This window comes from Schistocerca gregaria, chromosome 4, assembly GCF_023897955.1.
Source record: "Schistocerca gregaria isolate iqSchGreg1 chromosome 4, iqSchGreg1.2, whole genome shotgun sequence".
NCBI lineage: Eukaryota > Metazoa > Arthropoda > Insecta > Orthoptera > Acrididae > Schistocerca > Schistocerca gregaria.
In genome coordinates this window covers 551,860,420-551,887,025 of record NC_064923.1, presented here as the reverse complement: position 1 = coordinate 551,887,025, position 26,606 = coordinate 551,860,420, and the positions used below count along the sequence as shown (strand labels likewise).

The following is a 26,606-nucleotide window of genomic DNA, read 5'->3' as shown; positions in this document are numbered from 1 at the left end:
CTCCACCGAAGACGACGCAAAAGAAAGGGGGGAATGCGAGTAAGAGTGTGTGTGACGACCTTCCCATCAAGCGACACGTCCACGGTGGCGTTACGTAGAATTGTGATGAAATTTGGTACCAATGTGACGTCATTAACCCACCATACAGCTCACATGAACTTCTGAGCTGCGGCCTTTTCTTCCCATATGTCGACACCGTGCGTCCAAGGGTGACGTCGCAGGCCGCTACGTTTTCATATCATTACATAAGAAGTTTGTAGGCATATTTGAGCCAAATTTCAATTTATGCGTCGGAACTAGACAATTATGGGGTTTCGAGAAATTGATCCTTTATTTTGTTTGCACAGTGTACATCATTCCTCAGAAACATCTTTTCACATATACAGTGAAATAACAATGCATCTTTATACCATCATATCGATTTCCTTCTATGTTATCGAAGTGTTAGTGTGGATCTACGTCAGGTCAATGAATATATGTCTTTATGACGCTAATTCTATATTACAAACATATTTTACCATCAAATTTTCGAAAGTAATGTGGTAGTCTGTGCTAAGTAAATTGTGCAGCTCATCGAGGGGCGCTATTTCATCTGCAACATGGAAATGTAGCTCTTATCTTCTTGCTATATTTGATTTAGCGTTCCTCCGTATATACCTAAGGAGAAGGTGGGTTAATGAGTTTTAAGATCGGGCACTTATAGGTGTTACATCAAACAAAAGTGTGCTAATACAACAAATACCAATAGACGGGGTTCACTAGGCAGAATCAGACTGAGTTGATCTACAGAGAAGTATAGACTGACTTCTAAGGCGGATGATCTTACCTTAAAACAATTGATAGTTTCGAAACATCGAAATCAGGCTCACACATTATTTATGTTCATTTAGTTTTATCCTGCGCTGTAATAATTTGGTGCCAATCATCAGTTATGATTAAATTCGAAGTACCTTTCAACGAAGGAAAATTAGTTGAAAAATTCGCAAATTTTTGCACAGTCGTAGAGGGGAGGGGAAAGGCTAATGAGTAACAGCAAAAATCTTGACCGATAGGTTGTGGGGTGATGCGTATTGGAGGGAGGGGGATGTTTAAGTATTCCCTATCTATGTTTTTCTCGACCATCTCGAAAACCGCCACTTCTTTCGAAAATGTACCCCTGTAAAAATTTAAACTACATTAAATGTCATAAAAAATTTTCAACTTGTTTTTTCTCTAGGACTAATAGTTCCCACGTTGCAGTGGACGGAAAAATCTCATATTATGAAGAAATTGTGTTTCAGTGCTGTAAATTAATGCATACTGTCAAACAACATGAGTTAAGAACCAAAACTAAATATTTGCACCAGAGGGGCAACCATAGCAACAATGGCAGTAGAACCACTTAAGGTGGAAACTGTGTTGAGAGGGGGGAGGGGGGCGAGTGTAAGAGGATGAAAAAGTGGTGAGGAGGGTGGAGGCTAGAAGCTTGAGGGAATGTAGGTCGCCAGATTGTAGTCATGCACTTCCCTCCTTCATATGACTGTAAAATAAAGAGCAAGCACGCAACGCTACATGGATTACAGATACAAATTACTAATAATACTATCCCTAAAAACGCATATGGGCAGAATCTACAAAGTACTTGAGGGCAAATTCTGCGCATCAGTTGTAGTTTTCTTCCGGGAAACGCAACTTTCCTCAGCACGAGTGCTGTTCCCATTTCAGTTTACAGACAGACTACACTTCCCCAATATTTGCTGTCCAGTTCTCTGATGAGAGTCCACAGCTTGTGGTCTCGCGGTGGCGTTCTAGCTTCCCGAGCACGGGGTCTCGGGTTCGATTCCCGGAGGAGTCAGGGATTTTCACCTGCCCCGAGATGACTGAGTGTTGTTGTGTCGTCATCATCCATCCCCATTACGGCCAGAGGAACGCAATGGCAAACCACCTCGCCTAGGAGCGTCCCTAGTACGGCGGTTAGGGTCTCCCACATCGTCCCCTACGCTCTGTCGAAGAGCATGGTACTTCATCATCATCTCTGGTGAGAGCCGACAAATTATCTTCACTGGATTCGTGTTTATGTAGTGGTGTTATTTTCTGAGTGAGTACTTATTTGTTGTTGTTAAATGTGCTATTATGTAAAAAAACTCAACAGCTGAAGCCGTCAACTGCCTACCACATTGAAGAATCTGCCCCACGTGTAAAATGTTGCCACTATGTATTCGACAATGTCAGTTTCTTTGTCTCCACTATCAAAGGCTGGAAAACGTTTCATAGCCTGAGGGTATTAAATGTATCATCTCAGGCTCATATCTTCCATCATCTGAAGAGGCCCAAAATGGCTCCTTCTGTAACAGTAGGTTACCTAGGTGTTAAGGAACTTCAGATATTTCAACGCGTATCAAGCAATGTAGTACAGCAGATTACTGTCCTAGATTTAAACATGGTCAGTAGTATTCCATCACTCAGACTGGCACCCATCTTGCAAGATGTACTGTAGATGTGTGGTAAGTGGCTCCGCTCTGTGTATCCAACTCTATAAGTGCAAATAGGTAGGCGGAAAGGTACACTGGGTTTAACTTCCCGTCGACATCGATGTCATTAGAAACGGAACACAAGCTCGTTTTGTCTCGAGGATGGAGAAGTAAATAGGCGGTGCCGTTTCAAAGGAACTACCCCGACATTTACCAGGATAGATTTGGGGAAATTACGGAAAACCTAAATCTGGGCGGTCGGACGCGGGTCTGAACTGTCGTCCACCCGAATGAGAGTCCAGTGTGATAACCACTGCGCCACCTCGCTCGGTGTACCAGAAATTCCTGAACTGAAGAAATTTATGCAGTCTACCATTCACATAATTAGTGATGAGAAAAGTGAAGCAACTTTCTCGTTATTCATTACTTCCTCACCAAGTGACTCCAAGGCTACACGCCTTTACAACATGCTGTCAACGATAGACATTAGCAAGAGGCCACATTTACCTGTCCTATCCCTTACGCACAAACGTAGATCTCTGTCAAAATCACACTTACAGATTAATCACGTCCAAGCTATCGCTCACAGGAACGTATTTTACATAAAACTCATTTAACACCTGCAAATAATTTGTAACTTAATACTCTGAAGATAACTCCACTCTATAAAAACGAGTTCTTTGAAGTTATTTTGCCTACATAAATAAGAGAACTGGCCAGTCCGTCTGTAAAATGAAAACCGAGTGGTGCTCGTGGTGCAGGAAGATACCATTCCAGAAGAAAGCTGCAGCTGCCGTAGAGAACGACTAAGAATCAATTTTCCCTGAAGCAGTGTAGAACACTGCACACCGAGCGAGGAGGCGCAGGGGTTAGCGCACTGGACTCGCATCTGGGAGGATGACGGTTCAAACCCGCGTCCGGCCACACTGACTTAGGTGTTCCTGATTTCCCTAAATCCTTTCAGGCAAATGCCGGGACGGTTCCTGTGGAAGGGCACGGCCGACTACCGTCCTTTCCTAATCCGATGGGACCGATGACCTTGCTATTTGGTCCCCTACCTCAAATCAACCAATCAACCTACTGTGCAAAGGTTTACGTAGAATCTGTCCATATACTTTGCTTGCATTTGTATTATTAGCATTCCATATCTATATGTTACGTACCGTTAACACGCTTTGTGGAAGCCGGCCGGTGTGGCCGAGCGGTTCTAGGCGCTACAGTCTGGAACCGCGCGACCGCTACGGTCGCAGGTTCGAATCCTGCCTCGGGCATGGATGTGTGTGATGTTCTTAGTTTAGTTAGGTTTAAGTAGTTTTAAGTTCTAGGGGATTGATGACCTCAGATGTTAAGTCCCATAGTGCTCAGAGCCATTTGAACCGTTTGAACTTTGTGGAAAACAAACATCTCTTCCTCCCCACCCCTCCCCCTCCCGCTCACCACTGGAGTGTGTGTATGTGTGTGTGTGTGTGTGTGTGTGTGTGTGTGTGTGTGTGTGTGCACTGCGTCGCCAGTGATTCATAAGGCGAGCAGTGTAACATTCAGTATGACTTCATGAAACATCCTGTAGTTGCTTTTCGATGTAAGGCGGTGGAGAGAATGTGGAGTTGCTTACTCGCTTCTCATCTTACAAATCTATGAAGGAGGGAAGTGCGCAACCACAATCCGGCTATCTACCTTCCCTCACTCCTAACCTTCCACCCCGCTTCGGCACCCTGTTACACCCCTAGAACGTTAAGCATCCCTTAACGTGATTCTACTGCACCCACATATCGTATATATAACATTTGTTCTTAACCCACTTCATTTAACAATAAATATCAGTTTTATACCTTAAAAATATAATTTTTAATAATTTGCGATATTTCGATCCCCAAAACGCCGAGACTTGAACTACCCGAGACAAATAAATATGAACTTCTTTGTAGGAAATGTGCTATAGTTTAATTTTGCCTGGGAAACATTTTCGTTAGAAGTCGCAGCTTTCGAGATATTCAAGAAAAACCCAAAAAAGTAACCTTTAGACACACTTACCCATCTACCCAACACTCAAACCAGACAGGTAACGATTTTTGGTATGTTGTTCATGACACTCGCCCATACCACTATTCAAAAATTGACGATTACACGATTTTTTTTCCCAGGTCAACCTTTTTTGGTCTTGAGTGACTGGGATAAAGTAAGTAACAATTACTTGGGGTTTCCTATGTGTGTCACTTGTAAGTTTACAGTTAAACAGTTAAGAATTACAGTGTCTTTCCCATAAAAGCCTTAACTCTCTCGTGCCACATTTTTAACAGAAGTTAATCACAGCTTGAAATCACAGTAAATAAGAAAAAGAAAAGTATATGTTCGGTACACTCAGTTGGTCTGTGTGTGGATATGACAATAGCCAGGGAGACTCTAAAATTTTTAGGTACTCTACTCGAGAAAATTTACATATTTTTCTTTTTCCCATATAACTTTTTCCCGTCGTAGTGTAAACTATGATTCTCATTTACATTTCGTGTAGCCATTCTGCTTGTCCGACGCAAACTGCTGCACACAGTCGGCTGAAACTCTTTTGTTTAGTGGTTTGTGTTTCTCGGAAAGCTTCCAATTTTTGTTTTATTTTTTAATGATATAAGGAGTCAGTAGGAGAACCCTGCAGATTCAGTAAACTACAGCGCCACAATAATTAATCGACAACACCTAATGAAACGACTGACGTTGATGGAGATGTAAAACATTCTTAGAATTAGTGTCAATCCTCAGAAACTGAAGAAAAGTTCCATACTGAAACTTGGGGACAAGATTAGGCGTATTCAGTTCAAGTCCCCGAAAAGCCTCTGAAAAATATATCGGGGAGATAAGGGGGCAGAAGCGTGGCCCATGAGTGATTAGTAAATTTCTTTCTATTTGGTGGTCTTTCACCTGGTTTTATAACGTCTTACACCTCTTCCTATAGAGAGTCAATCCCTACATCTTCGCTAACTACACTCATAACATTCAGTAACAAGTATTATGAATACTTATACACTGAGATGGCAAAAGCCATGGGATACCTGCTGGTATCGAGTCAGACCCAGTTTTGCCCGGTCTAATGCAGCAACATTACGTGGCATGGATTCAACAAATCGTTGGACGTCCCCTGCAGAAATATGGATCCATAGCGGTAGTGTTGCTGGTGAAGGATCTTGTGCACCGACTGACCTCTCGATTATTTCGCGTAAATGTTAGATTCATCTTGGGCGATCTGAGTGGCAAATCATTCGTTCGAACTGTCCAGAATATTCTTCAAACCAGTCGTGAACAATTGTGGACCGATGACACGACGCCTTGTCATCGCTAAAAATAGCATCGTTGATGGCAACATGAAGTCAATGAACAGCTTCAGCTGGTCTCCAAGTAGCCAAACAGAACTATTTCTAGCCATTGATCGGCTCAGTCCCTTTTATGTAAACATAGTCCACGCCATTACGGAGCCAGCGCCAGCTAGCACAGTGCCTTGTTGACAACTTGGTTCCATGGCTTCATGAGATCTGCGCCACACTACCTACTATCAGTTCTTACCAACTTAAATGGGGATTCATCCGTCCAGGCCACGGTTGCGCCCAACCGATATGGTCACGACCCCAGGAGAGGCGATGCAGGAGATGGCGTGCTGTTAGCAACGCCACTCGCGTCGGTCGTCCGCTTCCATAGCCCTTTAAAGCCAAATTTTGCTGCACTGTCCTAACGGATACATTCGTCGTATGTCCCACATTGATGTCTGTGGTACTATATCTACATCTACATGATTACTCTGCAATTTACATTTAAGTGCTTGGCAGAGGGTTCATCGAACCACAATCATACTATCTCTGTACCATTCCACTCCCGAACAGCGCGCGGGAAAAACGAACACCTAAACCTTTCTGTTCGAGCTCTAATTTCTCTCATTTTATTTTCATGATCATTCCTACCTATGTAGGTTGGGCTCAACTATATATTTTCGCATTCGGAAGAGAAAGTTGGTGACTGAAATTTCGTAAATAGATCTCGCCGCGATGAAAGACGTCTTTGCTTAAAGACTTCCATCCCAACTCGCGTATCATATCTGCCACACTCTCTCCCCTATTACGTGATAATACAAAGCGAGCTGCGCTTTTTGCACCCTTTCGGTGTCCTCCGTCAATCCCACCTTGTAAGGATCCCACACCGCGCAGCAATATTCTAACAGAGGACGAACGAGTGTAGTGTAAGCTGTCTCTTTAGTGGACTTGTTGCATCTTCTAAGTGTCCTGCCAATGAAACGCAACCCTTGGCTCGCCTACTCCACAATATTATCTATGTAGTCTTTCCAATTGAAGTTGTTCGTAATTTTAACACCCAGGTACTTAGTTGAAATGACAGCCTTGAGAATTGTACTATTTATTGAGTAATTGAATTCCAACGGATTTCTTTTGCAACTCACGTGGATCACCTCACACTATTCGTTATTTGGCGTCAACTGCCACCTGCCACACCATACAGCAACCTTTTCTAAATCACTTTGCAGCTGATATTGGTCTTCGGATGGTAAGTTACAGCACCACCTGCTCAGATCGTCACCCAGGTCATTTATATAGATCAGGAACAGCAGAGGTCCCAGGACGCTTCCCTGGGGAACACCTGATATCACTTCAGTTTTACTTGATGATTTGCCGTCTATTACTATGAACTGCGACCTTCCTGACAGTAAATCATGAATCCAGTCGCACAACTGAGACGATACCACATAGGCCCGCAGCTTGATTAGAAGTAGCTTGTGAGGAACGGTGTTAAAAGCCTTCCGGTAATCTAGAAATACGGAATCAACTTAAGATCCCCTGTCGATAGCGGCCATTACTTCGTGTGAATAAAGAACTACCTGCGTTGCACAAGAACGATGTTTTCTGAAACCATGCTGATTACGTATCAATAGATCGTTCCCTTCGAGGTGATACATAATGTTTGGACACAGTATATGCTCCAAAACCCTACTGCAAACCGATGTCAATGATACAGATCTATAGTTCGATGGATTACTCCTACTACCCTTCTTGAACACTGGTGCGACCTGCGCAATTTTCCAATCTGTAGGTACAGATCTATCGGTGAGCGAGCGGTTGTATATGATTGCGAAGTGCCGGCCGCGGTGGTCTAGCGGTTCTAGGCGCTCAGTCCGGAACCGCTCGAATGCTACGGTCGCAGGTTCGAATCCTGCCTCGGGCATGGATGTGTGTGAGGTCCTTAGATTAGTTAGATTTAAGTAGTTCTAAGTTCTAGGGGACTGATGACCACAGGTGTTAAGTCCCATAGTGCTCAGAGCCATTTGAACCATTGATTGTGAAGTAGGGAGCTATTGTATCAGCGTAATCTGAAAGGAACCTAATCGGTATACAATCTGGACCTGAAAACTTGCCCGTATCAAGCGATTTGAGTTGCTTCGCAACCCCTAACGTATCTACTTCTAAGAAGCTCATGCTAGCAGCTGTTCGTGTTTCAAATTCTGGAATATTCCATTCGTCTTCCCTGGTGAAGGAATTTCGGAAAACTGCGTTCAATAACTCCGCTTTAGCGGTACAGTCGTCGATAACAGTACCATCGGCACTGCGCAGCGAGGGTATTGACTGCGTCTTGCCGCTTGTGTACTTTACATACGACCAGAATTTCTTCGGATTTTCTACCAAATTTCGAGACAATGTTTCGTTGTGGAACCTATTAAAGGCATCTCGCATCGAAGTACGTGCCAAATTTCGCGCGTCTGTAAATTTTAGCCCATCTTCAGGATTTCGCGTTCTTCTGAACTTCGCATGCTTTTTCCGTTGCCTCTGCAACAGCGTTCGGACCCGTTTTCATGGAGTGTTGCCTGTCTATTAGCAATGACGACTCTACGCAAACGTCGCTGCTCTCGGCCTGCCATTAGGCGATCTAAGAGAATTATGTCGTCGTGAGGCCATAATCAGGTCGGAATCTTCTTCACGTGAATCACCTGAGTACAAATGACAGCTCCGCCAATGAGCTGCCCTTTTATACCACGTGTACGTGATGCTACTGTCATCTCTGTACGTGCATATCGCTATCCCATTACTTTTGTCGCCTCAGTGTAAACTGTCTGCCCCGAACACCGCCCTCATCCTTTGATTATCGATCCCAGGCTCAATTACCATTGATCATCGTGGATACTTCTGTAGTTGAAAGCTCCACTCAGCATCGAGAGGCAAACTAACGGTTGATTAATACATCAAGTAATGAAATGGATTTGCAAACTGCTGGACTGACACCAAATCTAAAGGCTTGCACGGGAGACTCACAATATTAATTTAATTGTTAATCTTTTACCAGCGGCTTCACCGGCGCATCCGTATGTTGCATACACAGTACTTCACACACATATGTCTGATTCTCCGCTGGTTTACCCCATAAGAGCCTAAGAGATTGTTAAATTTATCTGTGGTATTCAGCCATGTGGCATAACCTGTGCTCTACAAACTCGCTGGTAGAAGTGATGGCTCATTCTCGCGGTGTGGTTGAGGGCTCGGAATTGTGGTGAACTTGTGGCTCGGTCAACAAAGGCGAACATTCTTTTGTGACGGTATGAACAAACTGAACAAACTTTCTCTCGTTCGTCCCCAGGGTGACTATGCTGAGAACCAAATATATAGATACGAGGAATAAAGACGTAGAATTGTTTTGTTTTATTTGAAAATGTTTAAGATTTTTCACATTAAAAATTCGGAGGCATTACCTTTGAGGACGTTCTCATAATAGACAAATCGCGTTTCGCACTTTCAAAAGTAACTACTCCCAGTCAGGTAAATAAAGAACATAAATACCAGATCGTCTTCAAACATTTTTATGTCGCCCCTTATAAACCGCACCTCCACACCTAGATATAGTGAGGAACGTTACCCTCGCAGTATTTTTGTACATGTAACCAACAAATGTCGTTGAAACTGCTCCAAGTGATCCTGAGCTGAGCTTACATTTCCACCCCTATGGGAGACTCTCACTGTTTGTGACACCAAATCTTCTGAGCTATGTATCGCACAATCGTACAATGATAAAATTTAACAGGTACATACATTCTTACCTGTTGATATTGTGTTGTATTTACGAGCGTCCAGCATGTGCTGTGTATGGTGTGCTTTGCTGGCAAAGTTTGACAATATCGGTGTATATATATTCATGTCCTGCAAAAAGTGAGTGATGTGTGACCAACTGTCAGTCACACTGGCTAATAACTCAATGGACACTAATAACAAAGCCGTCCATACTGTTGCAAGCCAGCACTCAGAATTACGCTTTGAAATAGTTTTGTAACCTCCTGTGCACTACGAGCCTGAAAAGATTCGTAAACCGATTTATGGAATAAACAATATTTCAGAAAAGTGACTGGCTGCAATTTTTACATTGAGTACACAGCCACAGTTTATTAAACATCCTTAACGGATCAGCTTAATAAATACTTTGTTCCTTGCAGATGATCAAATAATTATTGAGAAGACAGAAAATGATATCTAGTCTGCAGTTCACTGAATTTGTAATAATTAATATCTAAAAGCGTTCAGCAAAGGAACTAAACTGATGGTGATCAGTGGGAAGTCTCCAGTTCTCTCTAAAATAGTACTAGATGAAAAGCCACTTCTTAGGCTGCCATATTAGCTATGGGTATGAAAACGATAACGCTAATAAGTTTCAAATGAAGCTTCAAATGTGACACAATACTGAACATTGGCTCAGAAGAGAACAAAAAATGTTGCAAAATAATAGGTCCCCCTTTCTAATAGATGAAACAGAATTAACTACGAAATGCAAGAGAAGAATACCATCTGCTGAAGTGAAACGTTTAAGGAAAGTTAGAGGAAGTACTCTCAGATATCAAGTACAAGCAATATTGTAAAACAAAAGTAGAACAAGCACGTGTAAAATGAAAACAACATATCAACAGAATGCGGGAAGAGAGATTAGTCAAATGAGCATCAGTTACAAATCGTTACGAAAGAAGATGTAAGGCGACCAAGAACAGATGGCATCAGCTATGTAAGTCTGTTCCATGAAGAAGAAGAAAAAAGAAGAAGCAGAAGAAGAAGAAAGTAAGCAATACCACTGGCCTTAATCTAAGAGAATTATTCTTGCTAAAAAGACGATTTGTGAATGGGTAATAAGTCCTATGAATATGACCCCACATTTAACTGCTCCTGCCTTGTAGGCTCTCACCTGTTAAAATGATTCCTTCTCCTTCTTCTGTTTTGGCTCCTACAGCTCCTCCTTCTCCTGATTGTCATCATAACTATCAGCAGCAGGAGGAATTTGAGACACACTGCAGAATACAGGCCTTCTCCAGGGCACTCCATGCGTTATGGCCTTCTGCTACGTCAATCCATTTTACTCTTGCATGTTTCAGATTGATCTTTCCATTAAGTCGCAGTCTTGATCATGGAATGCAGCAGGCAACGTCCTTCGACCATTTATCATCCATTCCCCTTGCAACATGTCGTGCCCACTTCCATTTAATTTTCCTGTCATTATAACGACTTTCACTCCAGTCTGCTCCTCCAACCATTTGTTTATTTTCATGTGTGTATTGAGAGTTTTCAGCTTGCATATCTCCAGTCCACACTGCACCACACTCATTGACTCAGTTTTTAAATGGTTTCCTCCATGAAAGTCAACTCATTGTCATAAGTGGTAACACTCATTTACATTTCACATACATCGGAAACCTACTTTTGAAAACTCTGTATACTTTCGAAAAGCACTCCAGGCGATTTTTGTTCCTCTGTTTCTCCTTTGGTGTCCATCAAGCCGTCGTCTCTAATAGTCCTACACAGAAAAAATTCATTTTTAATATTATCTTTTACATGGTTGATTACATGCTTTTCTAGTTTTCTTCTAATGAACTTGAGACATGCTTACAAATTTTTTATATTAATTTCTACTGTTAGCTGTTGACTTTTATCTGCTATACAAGCAAAGAAAATTGTACAATGGCATCACCAAAACGAAGTATTTACAAGTATGTCCTGTGAATAGATAACCATTCTTTTTCTTCATAATTAAAGGATCTGAAAACTTCATGTAGAGCTTCTGAGAACAGTTTCCGTATTTTTTATGTTGTGGATACTCATCTCTTACTCCCCTACAGTTCCTCTCACTTATCTGATGGAGGCTAACGGAAGCTGCGACTATGTGAAAGATGAAATACTGATGACCTGAAATTATAATGCTAAAAATACGAGTTATTACAGTGAAAGTGACGTACGTTAGAATAAACGATGTCAGTGTATGAACAAAGCGATACCACGCTGCTCAGTATATTCGTAATTTCATAAAACCTGCTATATCAGGGTTTGTCCTCAAGTTACTTAAGGCGGTGAATATTGGGGTGCAGACCCTTCAGGATCTCCCACTGTTGTTGCTGCAATCATAAAAGTGTTAATAGTACAACATGGTGCCGATACAGTGCTAAACTCATCGACACTGGAGGTGTATATGAATTTAAATGTGACATGCTAGCCGAAGGGGAAACGTCTACTTTCTTGCTTTATGCTTAAAGTGGAAGCCAATCTGTAGGACTATCAGATCGTTTAATAAATGCAATAATTTTGGAAATCAAGCTTACTTTCTCATAGTAGTAACTTGTATTTAAATTCCTGTTGTGAACTTTGGATTATCACTATACTGTCTCCTTCCAATTAAGTGCACAGTTGAGTTAGTGCCGCTGTACCAGAAATTTTAAATGTTGCGTCCATGGCTGCGTTAAATATTAACTAGCAGGAATATAATATACTAGTATACGGTGTCCAAGTAAGCATTTTATAACGTAACTGTCGTTATAGTTCATAGCAAAAATAGGAACAGCTTCACTGAAATAGAAGAGGGCATCTCGTAAACACCAAGGTACAAGACATGAGGTAGAAAATTGAAGTAAGCTTTAGTAGTAGTCACACGCTCTTCCAATGAAATTTTTAAATTACTGCGCTTCCAGAATTCATATGCTTTTCATTATCATTCTGTGACTCTAACTACTTTTCTTCTAGATCATAATGAACATACTTTTAATACTACAGCTATACAATACATTATGTACACAATTATGCTACCATTAAAGTGTTTTGTTTTGTGAGAAATATTGTGCTTTTAAAATGAACAGTTTTTCACTATCTGTAGTTTTCTATGAATTATGCTATGAATTTTACACTATGTCATAACTACCTTCTTAATATGTAAACTACGCCTGCTAATAATGTCAGTAACTCTGTGTACGTCTACTGCCAATGTATGACAGCACAATGTGCCAGAAAGTCTGTGAGAAAGCTTAAACATACTACAGTACTCCCTTAACATGTACTATGTCTGCCAAACTGTGTACATCATGCTCTTCTCACTGTAATACAGCATATTTATGTACCTCTCAAAATTACAGTTTAATGCTTAATAACGACGATACAAGCTGCTTCGCAATATTAGATATGCAATGAGAGAAAAAATAGTGAAAAAAGAGAAAAAGAGACAATAGTAGAAAAGAGAAGTGAGTTTTTGTGAGGACATGCGGTATGCACGCGTGCAGGAGTGTACAAAACTAGGCAGCTAAGGTCTGTTTTGACAACGAGCAAGGAGTGAGCAAAGCCAGTGCGCCCACACTCACCAGCGTCTGTGCTGCGCTCTGGTGCTGGAAACGGAAAAAGGATAATACTGTTTTAGTTCGAGCAGCACACACACCACATAGAGAGAGAGAAGACAGACAGAAAGACAGACAGACAGACAGACAGATCGGTCAGAAGAACAAAGGGAGCGGTCAATCGGCCGCAGATTCACGGCCCAGCTAACAGCGGCAGTGCGAAACGGCGCCCCAGGGGGCAATGTTCGGGCCTCTTTTTACAATGCTTAACACATTACGGGACTTGCAAGCACCGGCAGAATAATATGTTGTTACTACTGACATTATTAACTATATCACCAGTGTCAAAACATGTATAAATTTTGAATGTTGCTAAAACACACTAACTCAAAAAATCCTTAGGTGGTGATTGTTTTCTTGGTTTATTCCACGAAGAGACACTTTCTTTGAAGGATCTGTTTTTCTTTCGCTCAAGATTGGGAGCAAAAAGACTACAACCTCGAATCAGTAATTTTAATATTCATTGTATTTAACATTTCTCATAGTTTACTATGTATCATTCTCAGTCCCACAAGGCATCATTACAGGCATGTAAACTTTTTTGTTGAGTAACGGCGCCGAACCATAATGCTTCTTAGAAAACGAATCTCTTGAGTAAACTAGTTTTATCTATACCAGAGGCACCATTTTATTAGTAATGAATAATATCTTTGAATAGAAGGAATACTGTATCAATAACAAATATTATCACTTTCACCATATTGTATGTCTTTAGAATATTTATTTTCACATATTTGCAAATTTTGAACATGGGTGTATATTATTTTGTACTGGTAAAGGAAGAAGGGAAGACGCCTTGTGATCCTCCGAGTTGATGAGAACGAGACGTATGAAAACGTGAAAAAGATAGGTGCTCGTCTTATTTTGTGTTACTATTTATTATGGATATGAGAGCCCTTAATGGATCATTCTGATACTTAAACTACATAAAAAACATGATTAATGATCGTGTAAAATGTGATTGAATTTCCTGATGTACTCTTTACAGTGAAACAATTACAGTAATACCAGCGTAAGCATCTGCAGCCATTGGTCTTTTGAGTAATACTTTTCCGCTTACGTAACAGTGCCATCGCGTTGTTTTATAAGACTGGAAATTTTTTGCAGATTAATTACAATAATGCTCTTAGAAAACGAAAAAGAACGATTTTCTGGCTTACATGAGTCGCTCTACATCCATTTGTGTAATTTTATTGTAGTTAAACACAATGTTATCCAAATATTAGAAACATCCAACGATCCTATTTGTCATTACAATGATTTTGCAAATGGACTGTAATTAGATACATACATTTATTGTCTGATTCCTTACATTCTTTGTACATATGCGGTTCATTAATAATTAGAATTAATATTTCTGTACCATGGCACAAGTTAAATCATCCGTTCCCCCAGTCTTTTCTAACACAGTTTTGAAAAATACAAGATATTCAGTGTGCCAGTAAATTATCAGAATGTTTAGACTCTTGAGTATAATTAAAGTCATAATTAAAGTCACAGTAGCTAAAATACTGAATTAAAACAGTGTAAAGTAGCTCTGGGAGTTTTAGGTATCCAACAACATCTCGTCTTCACTGAAGTCTGCAGTTTATCGATCACCTAATTTTCAAAAGCGTTAAACTACAAGATAATGGTTTCGCTGCCAAGGTGCCTACATACCGCAGGGCCAACGGCTATCGTTAGCCTAACCCTTCAGCAGCAATTATTAGTTTGTACGCTCCACAATGCTGTTGTGACAAGCGTGACCAAGTTCAATGCCATCTGACGCTCTGACAGCTACACGAACAAGTTAGAAATGTTCCGTGTGTGGTCCGAAAGCTGTAATTACATTTCACTGTGCTTCTGATGCAAAACACGAGGCGTATTCCGAAAGTAAGGTCCGATCGATCGTGAAATGGAAACCACAATGCAAACCAAAAGCGTTTTATTTGCTATAGCGAGCCACATCCTCCAGCAACATCTCTATGTAGGCGCCGCTCCATCTGACACATTTGTCGTAGCGCTGTACTAACTTTCCAATACCCTCGTCATAGAAGGTAGCCCCCTGCACTTTTCGCCGATTCTCTAGGCTGATTTTCAGTTCGCTGTCTGTGCAAAACGCTGACTTCATAGCCAGCGGTTCATGTCATCAGAGATGAAAATCAGAGGGAGCAAAGTCCGGGCTGCATGGAGAGCAATCAAACACTTCCCATTGCCCCTGCAGAGTGAAGCCGACAACTGTCATAAAGAAGGAAATGGATGACAGTTATGTTGTATGAACTGCATCAAATCAGGCGACATCTGTCACTCGTACTCATACTTGGCGGGAGACACTATTTTCTAGTCATTTTTAGATGCTCACTGTGCACTCAGAGTTGAAAAGACAGACGTAACGTGATCGGCAGACTTACTAGAGACACTTTCCGACACACCTAAGCAAAGCTTTATCGGATTTTCACTGTACTTTCCATTTCGCAACCGATTGGACCTTATTTTCGGAATACGTCTCGTATTTCCTGTTAACTCGCATTTTCTTCTTTAGTTCTCAAAAAGTTCGAATAATTGCGTACTATGTATATAGAATGTGACAGAGCGATACCGATGAAGTGAGGGGCTGTACAAGGTGTCTTAAGGAAGAAATATAGGCTAGGAACCCATGTCCGAAAATGTAGTTCAACGACGCATCACAGAATGAAAGTTAGAGGGGCTAATCCTTTGTGCTAGGCCGCCACATCTGCACCAAGTCTGAATCATTGGGTCGTGCAGTTTTCAGGATGTCAGATAGCATCTAATCTGACCACGGTGGTCACAACAACACCGTGGAGAAAACAAACTAACATTTGCTGCAGAAGAACGGCAGGCGTTACCCTCTATAACTTAGACAATTTGTAGCGTCATTAAATGGCGTTTCTGGACGTACATTTTTATCCTAAATATGACAGTCAAGACATCCTCTGCAGTCCCAAAAGTGATCTGTATCGTTTTGTCACACCTTAAGATTGAAGTAAAAGAGTGAGTTTATTTAAACCGCACGAACAGAAATACTTCTAGGCACCAGGAAGGAAGACAAGTTTGATCAGCTACAATGAGAAAGAGCAGGAATAGAGCTGCGATGCTGTTTACTTTTCTTCGGCACTACTGCGCAGATAAAAGGCAATACACAAACATACCCAAGTGGCAGATCATAATTCATCTACAAACGAAAAAACTGTGACCTGATTTCATTGCCGACGAAACTGACTTAAAACATATTTTTAAAAATATGTCTGTAACTCAACGTTAAATAAATTACGTCATTGTAACAACTGAAAGAGTCCCTTCACTGTAAATATGTGGTAAAGCGAATATATGAACAATTCCTATTTGCATAAGGGGCGGGCCAATATCAACTCAATTGGTCTCCGAAGGTCACCAGAAGTGATTTTCTGTGTCTGTTTGGTCAAACTTTATCCCAAATCACGATTTTGGGATTACTGCAATTTCAAGAGCAAATAGATGGGATCCAGGAGCTTGTACTCATATTCCACAGGGTGTTCGGCTGGCGAGGTGTCGCACGCTCTGCGTCCACCCGAATCCACCTAGACTGTGTCATAAATTTAACGTCTAGCTATGATTGTTTGGAAACATTTCGGCTTTCAATGCATTTGTCCTGCATTGATGCAGATTTTGGACAGCTGGCAGGAAACTACAACTTATACAGTCATGTAGATACGGTACTGTGATGCATAGTACTTAAATGCTTGGACGACTTTTCTTTTATTCTTTAGTTGCAGGAGTCTTCTCTGTACAAAGAATTAATCAACATTTCAAAGCAATTTTATCCGTGTCATATCAACTTACGTTGATATGACACGGATAAAATTGCTAGTGAACCTCCCGACGATCGAGCTGTCAACGGCGTAAACAAAAGCCAAGTATTCAGTTCCTATTGGTATCAGAAACTTAACATGAGATGGTGGCATCCTGATTCGCTGTGTCAGTGACATTAATGTCTTTGTATCTGGTGGTTCATGTCACTTATTTCATGATGCGCGTTTAGAACGGGGTAATACAGTTCTAGACAACACGGAAACGAGTTATTTAACACTTTTTTGTCGTAAAAGCTGTAAAATACTTTTTAATTTTGCCATAGAGAAATGGCTCTCCGTATTGGTTTATATCTACAACTGAATGATGCACTTAAAACATTCATCTATTTTGCTTGACAATTTTGGATTTACCATTTAAATATGTGACAATTGTTCCATCCGAACTGGCTGAAAGTACTCCAATGTGTTTCAAAATTACGGCGGTGTTTCCGAAATCCTGAGTGCTTAAGCGAAGTTTCCGTGCGTCCCAGGAAAGAGAAAAACTAAGCGATTAGTATCTGACCCAAATTGAGCTTTAAGAAAATGTCAAAAGCCATTTCTCCATTGCCAGTTTAGAGATGTTTCAGGCTTTTAAGAGCCCAAGCGATCTGTAGTAAATTACTTGTTCCACATCTTGACAGTACTGAACTACAATATCCTTTATATTAAAGTACTTCACGTTGTTTGAGGCTCATTCCCCGTCAGTACTGTACTAACTCCTTATGTTCTTCGTTAGTGACTTGACTACGTTGATGATAAGATATTCTCTCGAATGCCGCTCGGAGTGGCCGTGTGGTTTGGGGCTCCATGTCACGCACTGCGCGCCGCCTCCCGCCGGAGGTTCGAGTCCTCCCTCGGGCATGGGTGTGTGTGTGTGTGTGCGTTGTTCTAAGCATAAGTTAGTTTAAGTAGTGTGTAAGTCTAGAGACCGATGACCTCAGCAGCTTGGCCCTTCTGAATTCACACATTTCACTCGATATGCTATTTTGGTAAGGCAGAGGAAAACCGTTGAAGCTTAAAACGCCCTCAGTACTGTTATCAACTTGCCAGCAGCTGCTAATTGGTCAGCATCATTGATGGGAGGACTGAGTTATTAACATTTTAATGAGACAGGAGTAGATATATTGCATATGTTGAACAACTCCATGACTTTCCGCTGTTGCGAGGGCAAAGAGATTCTTAACCAAGTATTAGGCCTTCCTGTTTAGTCTGAAACATACTGTCCCAGAAGTAAACTGAAAATAGCACCATTTCCCAGTTCCAACTATGGTGTTCGTTAAGTCCTGCTACAAGTTCGCCTAGCATTTGGTTGAAAAAAATTATAGTCTACAACAGATCGGACCGTGAGCAACCAACCCACTCTAATTTACAACTGTTTAATGTGCCTTACGTCTATTGAACTTGACAATTCAATTATATATATATATATATATATATATATATATATATATATATATATATATATATATAGTGTTAATGATTTAAGTGCAGATATTGTGATCATTGGTACCCTAATATGTGGCATATTAGTTGTTTCTTTCTCTGCGTCTGACTGTCTTCCTAAAACACATCACATAATTTACTACCTGATGTTTCCTACCCAGTCATAACTGCGTTGTGAGGTGGATTATGCCTATTAGTGTAGACTTCCCGTTTTGCTTCCATGCATCCACACTTCAGTACCTGCCCTGCTGTCTAGGGGAAAGTAAAGATGAATGGCTTGCTCGCGCCATGCGTAATTGGAGGTACTAACCAACCTACAAACACTCTACTCGAAATAGCTATAATTATTAGTCTGGTAGTGAAGTAAAAACCGATGCAATTTTGTTCAGTAACTGTTCACAGTCACTAATAGAAATATCTACACTTATACCCCTAATAGCCAGTATATTTGCAAGGAGTGCAACATGACAGCGTGAATAATACATTTAGCACACTGCAGCAACTCAAATCAGCGCGAGTCTAACAGAACTGAAGGACGCTAGACAATTTGGCAATGTGTACGTGAATTTGTGTGTAAACTCTAAAATTTCAAAGTGTAGGTGAGTAGCTGACCAACCCATCTGATCCAAATTATATGCAATTATCTGATGAGTCGCAGTAACATTATTAAATTAATCTTTACTAGAACCGTGATGTGACACGGTTTCAACGGAATTTTTGACAGATAGTGGCACAGATGCGACGCCCCACCCGCCCTCCCTCAACATCAAGGGATCAGCAACTTAGTTTGAAACAACGGTTGGAGACTTAAGTGTAACACCGATCTCAGTCGCAGGTATTTCCAGACACCAGTAAGCGAGCTATGGCCGACAAAAAGAATTACTCCCATAGAGAACAATGTATTATACTACCCTTACAATCATAGCTACAAATGGTTTTGAAACCCCAGACATTTCCTGAAATCTGTAACTCTTTCTAATGCCCATTATCTTCCAAGGGAGACAAGGTTATTATGGTGTTGGTGGTAGTGGTGCTTATGACACAATGTGCAATTTATTTCTCAAACAAACAGTTATTAGTTACACGCTAATGGAACCTCATCCATTTTACAACAGAATGTCGTCAAATAAAATGTTTGTAATAAACAATGGAGACTCCAATTTAGAATACCAACAGTGTAGGAAAAATAGATTGCTACTTACCGTAAAGATAACATGTTAAGTTGCAAACAGGTACAATTAAAAGACACACATACGTTTTTTTCCCACAGCTTCGTCAGAAAAAGAAAGAGAAACGCAAACCTTTCATACACACAAGCAAGTATACCTCACGCACACATGACCACCAACTCCGGCAGCTCAGATTCTGGTGGGAACTGCCGGACTTAGCGATCATGTTTGTGAGAGGTGTGCTTATTTCTGTGAATGAATGGTGTGATTTTTCTTTTCTAACGAAGGCTGTGGCCAGAATCTTATGTGTAAGTGACTTTTAATTTTTCCATTCTGTAACTTAACATCTTATCTTTACGGTAAGCAGCAATCTTACTTTTCCTACATTGTTGATATTTGTAATAATTAATATCTCAAGCAGAAGTATCTCATGAATGCACATAAACCCACAGCAATTGAGCATTATCTAAATTTCCCTTTCATGGTATTTAGTAAATATAGAAGTGATGTTTCCGATTAACGAAAAAATTACCATAGTCCTTTACTTCATAGCTACTATTTTAGAAAGGACGCTACTCATTTTTATGAGTGAAAAACCCTACCGCATCGGCTGAATGTCAAACGTGTGGTGTAATTCTTACAGCTGATACAAGGATCTACTGTTAAAAGTATATCCAACCACACAAACGGTGAAAAAATTTGTTACGAAGTCACTGTCCACAAAAAAAACATACATAAAGCAATGAATTCCGATCTGTTAGCCGAGATTGTTAAAGCACCGTTTCCGGGACGGGGACGTCCTCCGGCCATGGATCAAATACTCCCGACGTATTAACGATGAGGATCTGAGTACCAGCCAGACTGAATGGGATTTTAGGCTGAAACTTCCTGGCAGATTAAAACTGTGTGCCGGGCCGAGACCCGAGTTCGAGTCTCGACCTGGCACACAGTTTTAATCTGCCAGGAAGTTTCATATCAGCACACACTCCGCTGCAGAGTGAAAATCTCATTCTGAAAACATCCCCCAGGCTGTGGCTAAGCCATATCTCCGCAACATCCTTTCTTTCAGGATTGCTAGTTCTGCAAGGCTCCCAGGAGAGCTTCTGTGAAGTTTGGAAGGTAGGAGATGAGGTACTGGCAGAAGTAAAGCTGTGACGGCGGGGCGTGAGTCGTGCTTCGGTAGCTCAGTTGGTAGAGCACTTGCCCGCGAAAGGCAAATGGTCCCGAGTTCGAGTCTCGGCCCGGCACACAGTTTTAATATGCCAGGAAATTTCATATCAGCGCACACTCCGCTGCAGAGTGAAAATCTCATTCGGGATTTTAGGCTGTTTCCCACATCTCACTACGTGAATACTGGGGTGATATCCAAGTCCACCTCAATCACAGGGTTAGCAAACATTTCGCTCAGTTCCACATGAATAACACTACACGCAGACAGTTGGGATTTACATATTGTGTCTCGGAGGATAATGAGGTGATGACAAGAAGGGCGTCTGGCCACTCTTTAATCTTTTTTGCGTCATCAGTCTTCTGAATGGTTTGATGCGGTCCGCCACGGATTCTCTCCTGCGCTAACCTCTTCACTTCAGTATAGCACATCCTCAGTTATTTGTTGTGTGTATTCCACTCTCTGCCTTCCCCTTAGTTTTTATCCTTTACAGCACCACGGAGGCTAATCCTTGATGCCTTAACACATGATATATCATAATGCCCCTTCTTCTTGTCAGTATTTTCCGTAAGTTCCTTTCTTCGGCGATCTGCGAAAAATCTCTTCATTCCTTATCTTATCAGTCCACCTGAATTACAACGTTCTTCTGTAGTACCAGATCTCAAAGGCTTTGATTTTCTTCTGTACCGGTTTTCTCACAGTCCATGTATCACTATCATACAATGCCGCGCCTCATAGTACATTCTCAGAAATTGCTTCCACGGGTTAAGGGCAATATTTCGTACTAGTAGACATATTTTGTCCAATAATGGTCTCGTTGCCTCTGCTAGCCTGCTTTCATGTCCTCCTTACTTCATTCGTCATGGTTTGTTTCCAAAGTCGTAGAATTCCTGAACATCGTCTACTTCGTGACCATCAATTTTTATGTTAAGTTTCCCTCCGTTCTCATTTCTTCTACTTCTCATTAATTATGTCTTTTTCTGGTTTACACTCAATCCATATTCTGTACTCGTTAGACTGATTATTCCATTCGGCAAATCAAGTAATTCGTCTTTACTCTCACCGAGGACAGTAATCTCATCAGCGAATCTTACCATTGACATCCTCTCACCCAGAGTTTTAATCTCACTCTTGAACCTTTCTTTTGTTTCCGTCATTGCTTCTTTGATGTATATATAAAACAGTAGGGCCGGGAGACTGCATCCCACCTGACACCCTTTTTAATCGCAGCAATTCGTTCTTGGTCTTACAGTCCCATTGCTTCCTTTTGTTTCGTGTACGTATTGTATATCACCCATGCTTCTCTGTGGCTTCCTCCTGTCATTCTCAGAATTTCGAACATCTTGCACCATTTCACGCGTCGAATTCTTTTTCTAGACCGACAGATCCTATGAGCGTACTTTGATTTTTCTTCAGTCTTGCTTCCGTTATGAAGCGAAAAGTCAAACTGCCTCTCTGGTATCTTAACCTTCCTTAAATCTAAACTGATCTTCATCAAACAGATCCCCAGTTTTGTTTCGCATTCTTCTCTATATTATTCTTGTCAGCAGCTTGGATGCATAAGACGTTAAGCTCATTCTGCTATAGTTTTCGCACCTTTTGCCCTTGTTATCTTAGGGATTGTGTCGATAATATTTTTCCGAAAGTGTGATGGCATGTCGCTGTTTCATAGGTTCTACACGCCAACTAGAATACTCATTTGGGTGCCATTTTCTCCAGTGATTTTAGAAAATCCTATGGAATGCTTTATTTGATCTCACGTCCTCTAGAACTCTACATCTGGATCCCCTACGTCTTCCTTATCGACTCCAGTTTTTTATTCTGAAATGTCATCAGACGTCCTCCCAGTCATAAAGGCCTTCAGCGCATTTTTTCCACCTATCGTCTGTAGCCTCTGCTTTTAATAGTGGAATTCTCGTGGCACTCTTAACGTTACTTCCCATGCTTTTAACTTCACCGAAGGTTGTTTGACATTTCTGTACGCTGAGTCAGCCTTCCGATGATAATTTCTTTTTCGTTGTCTTCACATTTTTCCTACAACCGTTTCTCCCTACTGCCCTGCACTTTTATTTTATTTCTAAGGGATTAATGTTACTGTATTACTGTCTTTCCCTAAACATTTTAAGTCCCATAGTGCTCAGAGCCATTTTTTTTGTACTTCCTCCTTTCCACTATCAGTTAAAGTATTTCTTCGGCGTTACTTCCCTTGTAAATATGTCTGACTGTCCAACATCATGTGATTGTCCTTTAAGAGATGTTCAATTCTTTTTAACTAAACAGCGTACTGTGATATTTCGTGTCACAGTTTCTACATCCTTAGCGAACTTTTAAACGCGTCTTATCTCTCCTCAGTATTTCAACATCCCCCTTCCTTCCTTTTTGCTTGTTCCGGATGTCTCTCTTAAACTTCAGCCTACTCTTTCTCATTCCTAAATTATGATCTGAATCTATATTTGCCCCTCTGTACGCCTTACAATCCAATATCTGATTTTGCAGTCTCTGTCAGACCATGATGTAACTCAGGTGGAACTTTGTGGTGTGTCTGGGTTTTTTCGAAGTATGCAACCTCCTGTTGTGGTTCTTGAACAGATCTTAAATTTATTGCGTAACTCAATTAGTCTTCCTCCTCTCTCATTCCTACTGCCAGGCTCACCTTATCCTGTAACTCTTTCTGAAATTCCTTCCCCTACAACAGCTTTACAATACCCCATGACTATTAAATTTTCATCTCCCTTTTGAATTATGCGTGGAATATCCTTCTTTATATCTCCATCTTCTGCTTGCGACGTTGGAATGTATACCGCAACTACAGCAGTCGGCCTTTGCTTGTCATCGTATCTGCTGTTGTTGTTAGCTGTCCTCATTTTGTTTCCACCTCATTTCATTGACCCCCATCATATCTAGATTGAGCCTTTCTGTTTCCCTTTTCAGCTTTCCTACTACCTTATGATTTCAATATTCCTTGTCCCGGCTCGTAGAAGCTATTGATAATCCCATCTTTTTCTCATAGTCACCTCCCCTTTCGTAGTCTCCTCTTGGCTTTCCGAATGGCGGACTAATCCGGTATCTTTTGCCAATGGAGAGATCATCATGACACCTTTATCAGTTAAACGTAACATATCCTCTGAAAACACATTATGTGTCTTTTATGCAGTTGTTTCCATTGCCTTATGCATCCTCACGCCCTTGATCACTGCCGATTCTTCCACCTTTTAGGGGACGTTTCTCACTCCAGGTGCAAGGGATTGCCCTGAACCTCTGTCCGCCCCTTCGCCCTGTTTGACATGGCTGTTGGCAGAACGATGATAAATTCTTAAGCTGGAAGTAATTGTTATAGACTCTTATAAACTATTCTGAGTTCAAACATAATAAGGTATCTTGAGCAGAATGACCTCGTCAGTGCCAACCAGCACAGATATCGAAAACGTCGTTCATGTGAAACCCAACTCGCACTTTCCTCAAATGACATACCGAAAGCATTGGATCAAGACAACCAGGTAGATGCAGTGTTTCTTGATTTCCAAAAAGCATTTGACTTAGTACCGCACATGCGCTTATTGTCAAAAGAACGATAATATGGGTTATCAAGTAAAATTTGTGACTGAGTTGAGGATGTATCAAGTGAAATTTGTGACTGGTATAAGGTCCTTTTCATAGGGAGGACGCAGCATGTTATCTTGGATGGAGAGTCATCCTCAGATGTAGAAGTAAATTCTAGTGTGACCCAGGAAAGTGAGTTGGGACCCTTGCTGTTGATGTTATATATTAATGACCTTGCAGACAATATTAATAGAAGAATCAGGCTTTTGCAGATGACGCCGTTACCTACAATGAAGTACTACATGAGGAAAGCTACATAAATATTCACTCAGCTCTTGATAAGATTTCTACGTGGTGCTGAAATTGGTAACTTGCTCTAAATGTTCAGAAATGTAAAATTTTGCACTTCACAAAGCGGAAAAAAAGGTACTATCCTATGACTATAATATCAGTGAGTCTCTGTAGGAGTCGGCTAACTCAAACAAATAGCTAGGTGTAGCACTTTGTAGGGTTACGAAATGAAATGATCACATAGGCTCAGATGGTAGAGCACTTGCCCGCGAAAGGCAAAGGTCCCGAGTTCGAGTCTCGGTCGGGCACACAGTTTTAATCTGAAAGGAAGTTTCAAGATTAGAATAATTACTGCATCAATCATTCTTCCTGCACTCCATACGTGAATGGAACAGGAAGAAACCTTACTAACTGGTACAATGGGACGTACCCTCTGCCATGCACTCACGGTTGTTTGCAGATTACAGATGTAGATGTAGACTGCTGATAACTTTTATTCAAATGTTAAGCAATGGAGAAATTGGAACGCGGGACCCAGGATGCGTGAGCCAGATCGCTGGTCGGTCATCAGCAATCGGCTTGGATCTTTGGCGCGCCCCCGGGCATGAGCGGGACGGCGAGAGGCAGTCGCTTTGGGGCGGCCGGTGAGACTGGCGGAGTTGTGGCTCGGGAGTAGGCACACGTGTGATGTCTGTTACGCTGGGGCTGTTTGCTAATCGTGAAACTCCTGCGGCGGTTACTGGTTGCCTGGAAGGCATTTCATACAAACTGTGCCGAGCCTCGCAGTGAGAGGGGAGTCCGGAGTTGGTGTTGGCCGAGATGATTGTACAAATTGAGGTGCCTGTGTGAGAAGCACGGCGTGGGCCTGTTGGTTGCTTCGTCCTTCTGGCAGCCACCACAAGCGGATGTTTGGCCGGAATGTCTACAGTTTGTGGTGAGCATAGTGTGAACAAGTTGTCGTAGGATGTGCTCCCAGCCTGACTCTTAGCCTGTGTTACTTGTGGGTGCCGACCCCTTGTCTGTTACTGCTTCCGGGTGTCCTGTAGGATTTCACAGCAAATCTGTGTTTTTGTGGCTTTCTGTGTTTCTGGCTCAGCCTCCGCCTAGAAAAGGGAAAGATTTGTGCCTCAAGGGAAAGGAGGGGGGAGGGGTGGGGGGGGGGAGTTCGATTGGACATCTATTGGCATTCCTTAATGCTGTAATTTAAACATATAAAAAAAATTGTTCTTTCAGAATAAGAATAATGAAATAGTTTTTTTTTATTCCTGTTTAATGTCGGACAGATTCAAATGTAACTTCATTTGTGTTATTTGAAATAAATGTGTTGGATTGGCCTTAATAAATTATGTGCAATCGAAGTAAGGGACCCAGTCCTTCATTAGTGCTTAACAGTGGCGTGCTCGGACCAATGCGTAACACCCTATACTACCACTATTAACTTATGTATGATTTATTAACAAATGCAGATACATTGCAGCCGCACCTGTCTAACATTATTGTATTTCCTGTGACTGAGACATAGTGTTGCACGCTTGTGAGAGGGCATAAATGAGTGAATGTACTGAGTCTCCGTAAGAAGCCAGTTTAACCCTTTTTTCTTTCTTCTAAATTCAAATACAGTGACTTTTGCTTCGGAACGTAGACTACGGACACCCAAGTGTCGAGAAGGTTCCCAGGTAGAGCAACGGTGTTATGAGGGACATTTAAGAACTTTAAATTGCCACTGAAATTCTACTCTGAGAGCCTGTAAGGTATACTTCTGTTTTCATATATTTTTCAGGCGATAACTCTACCTTTTGGGTGCCTCTATCTTCGCTTTAGCTGTACATTTAGCTTGTCTTTTTAGTCTGAGAGACGTATATTAAAAAACTAGATCTCACTTTACGATATAAAGTGGAATGTGGGAATAATTCTCAAAAACTAAGTCCATGTGTCTGAAAAACATCTTTTAGTTCCGTTTAACAGGGTACACAGCGAGATCCAACTCAACCACTTTGTGTTGACTATGGTGCCGCGCGATGCTTTTAACCTCTAACGTGTTGCTACCACGGCACT

At 41.3% G+C, this 26,606-nt stretch overlaps 1 protein-coding gene across 1 annotated transcript in view; it reads right to left on the bottom strand.

Moving 5' to 3' along the window:
* LOC126267806 (sodium/potassium/calcium exchanger Nckx30C) overlaps nucleotides 1-26,606 on the bottom strand; it is a 1,385,039-nt gene that overhangs the window by 979,812 nt on the left and 378,621 nt on the right. Inside the window, exon 2 of the mRNA XM_049973112.1 lies at nucleotides 13,081-13,104. Coding sequence (XP_049829069.1) covers nucleotides 13,081-13,104 — 24 coding nt within the window. The remainder of the gene's footprint in view (nucleotides 1-13,080; nucleotides 13,105-26,606) is intronic.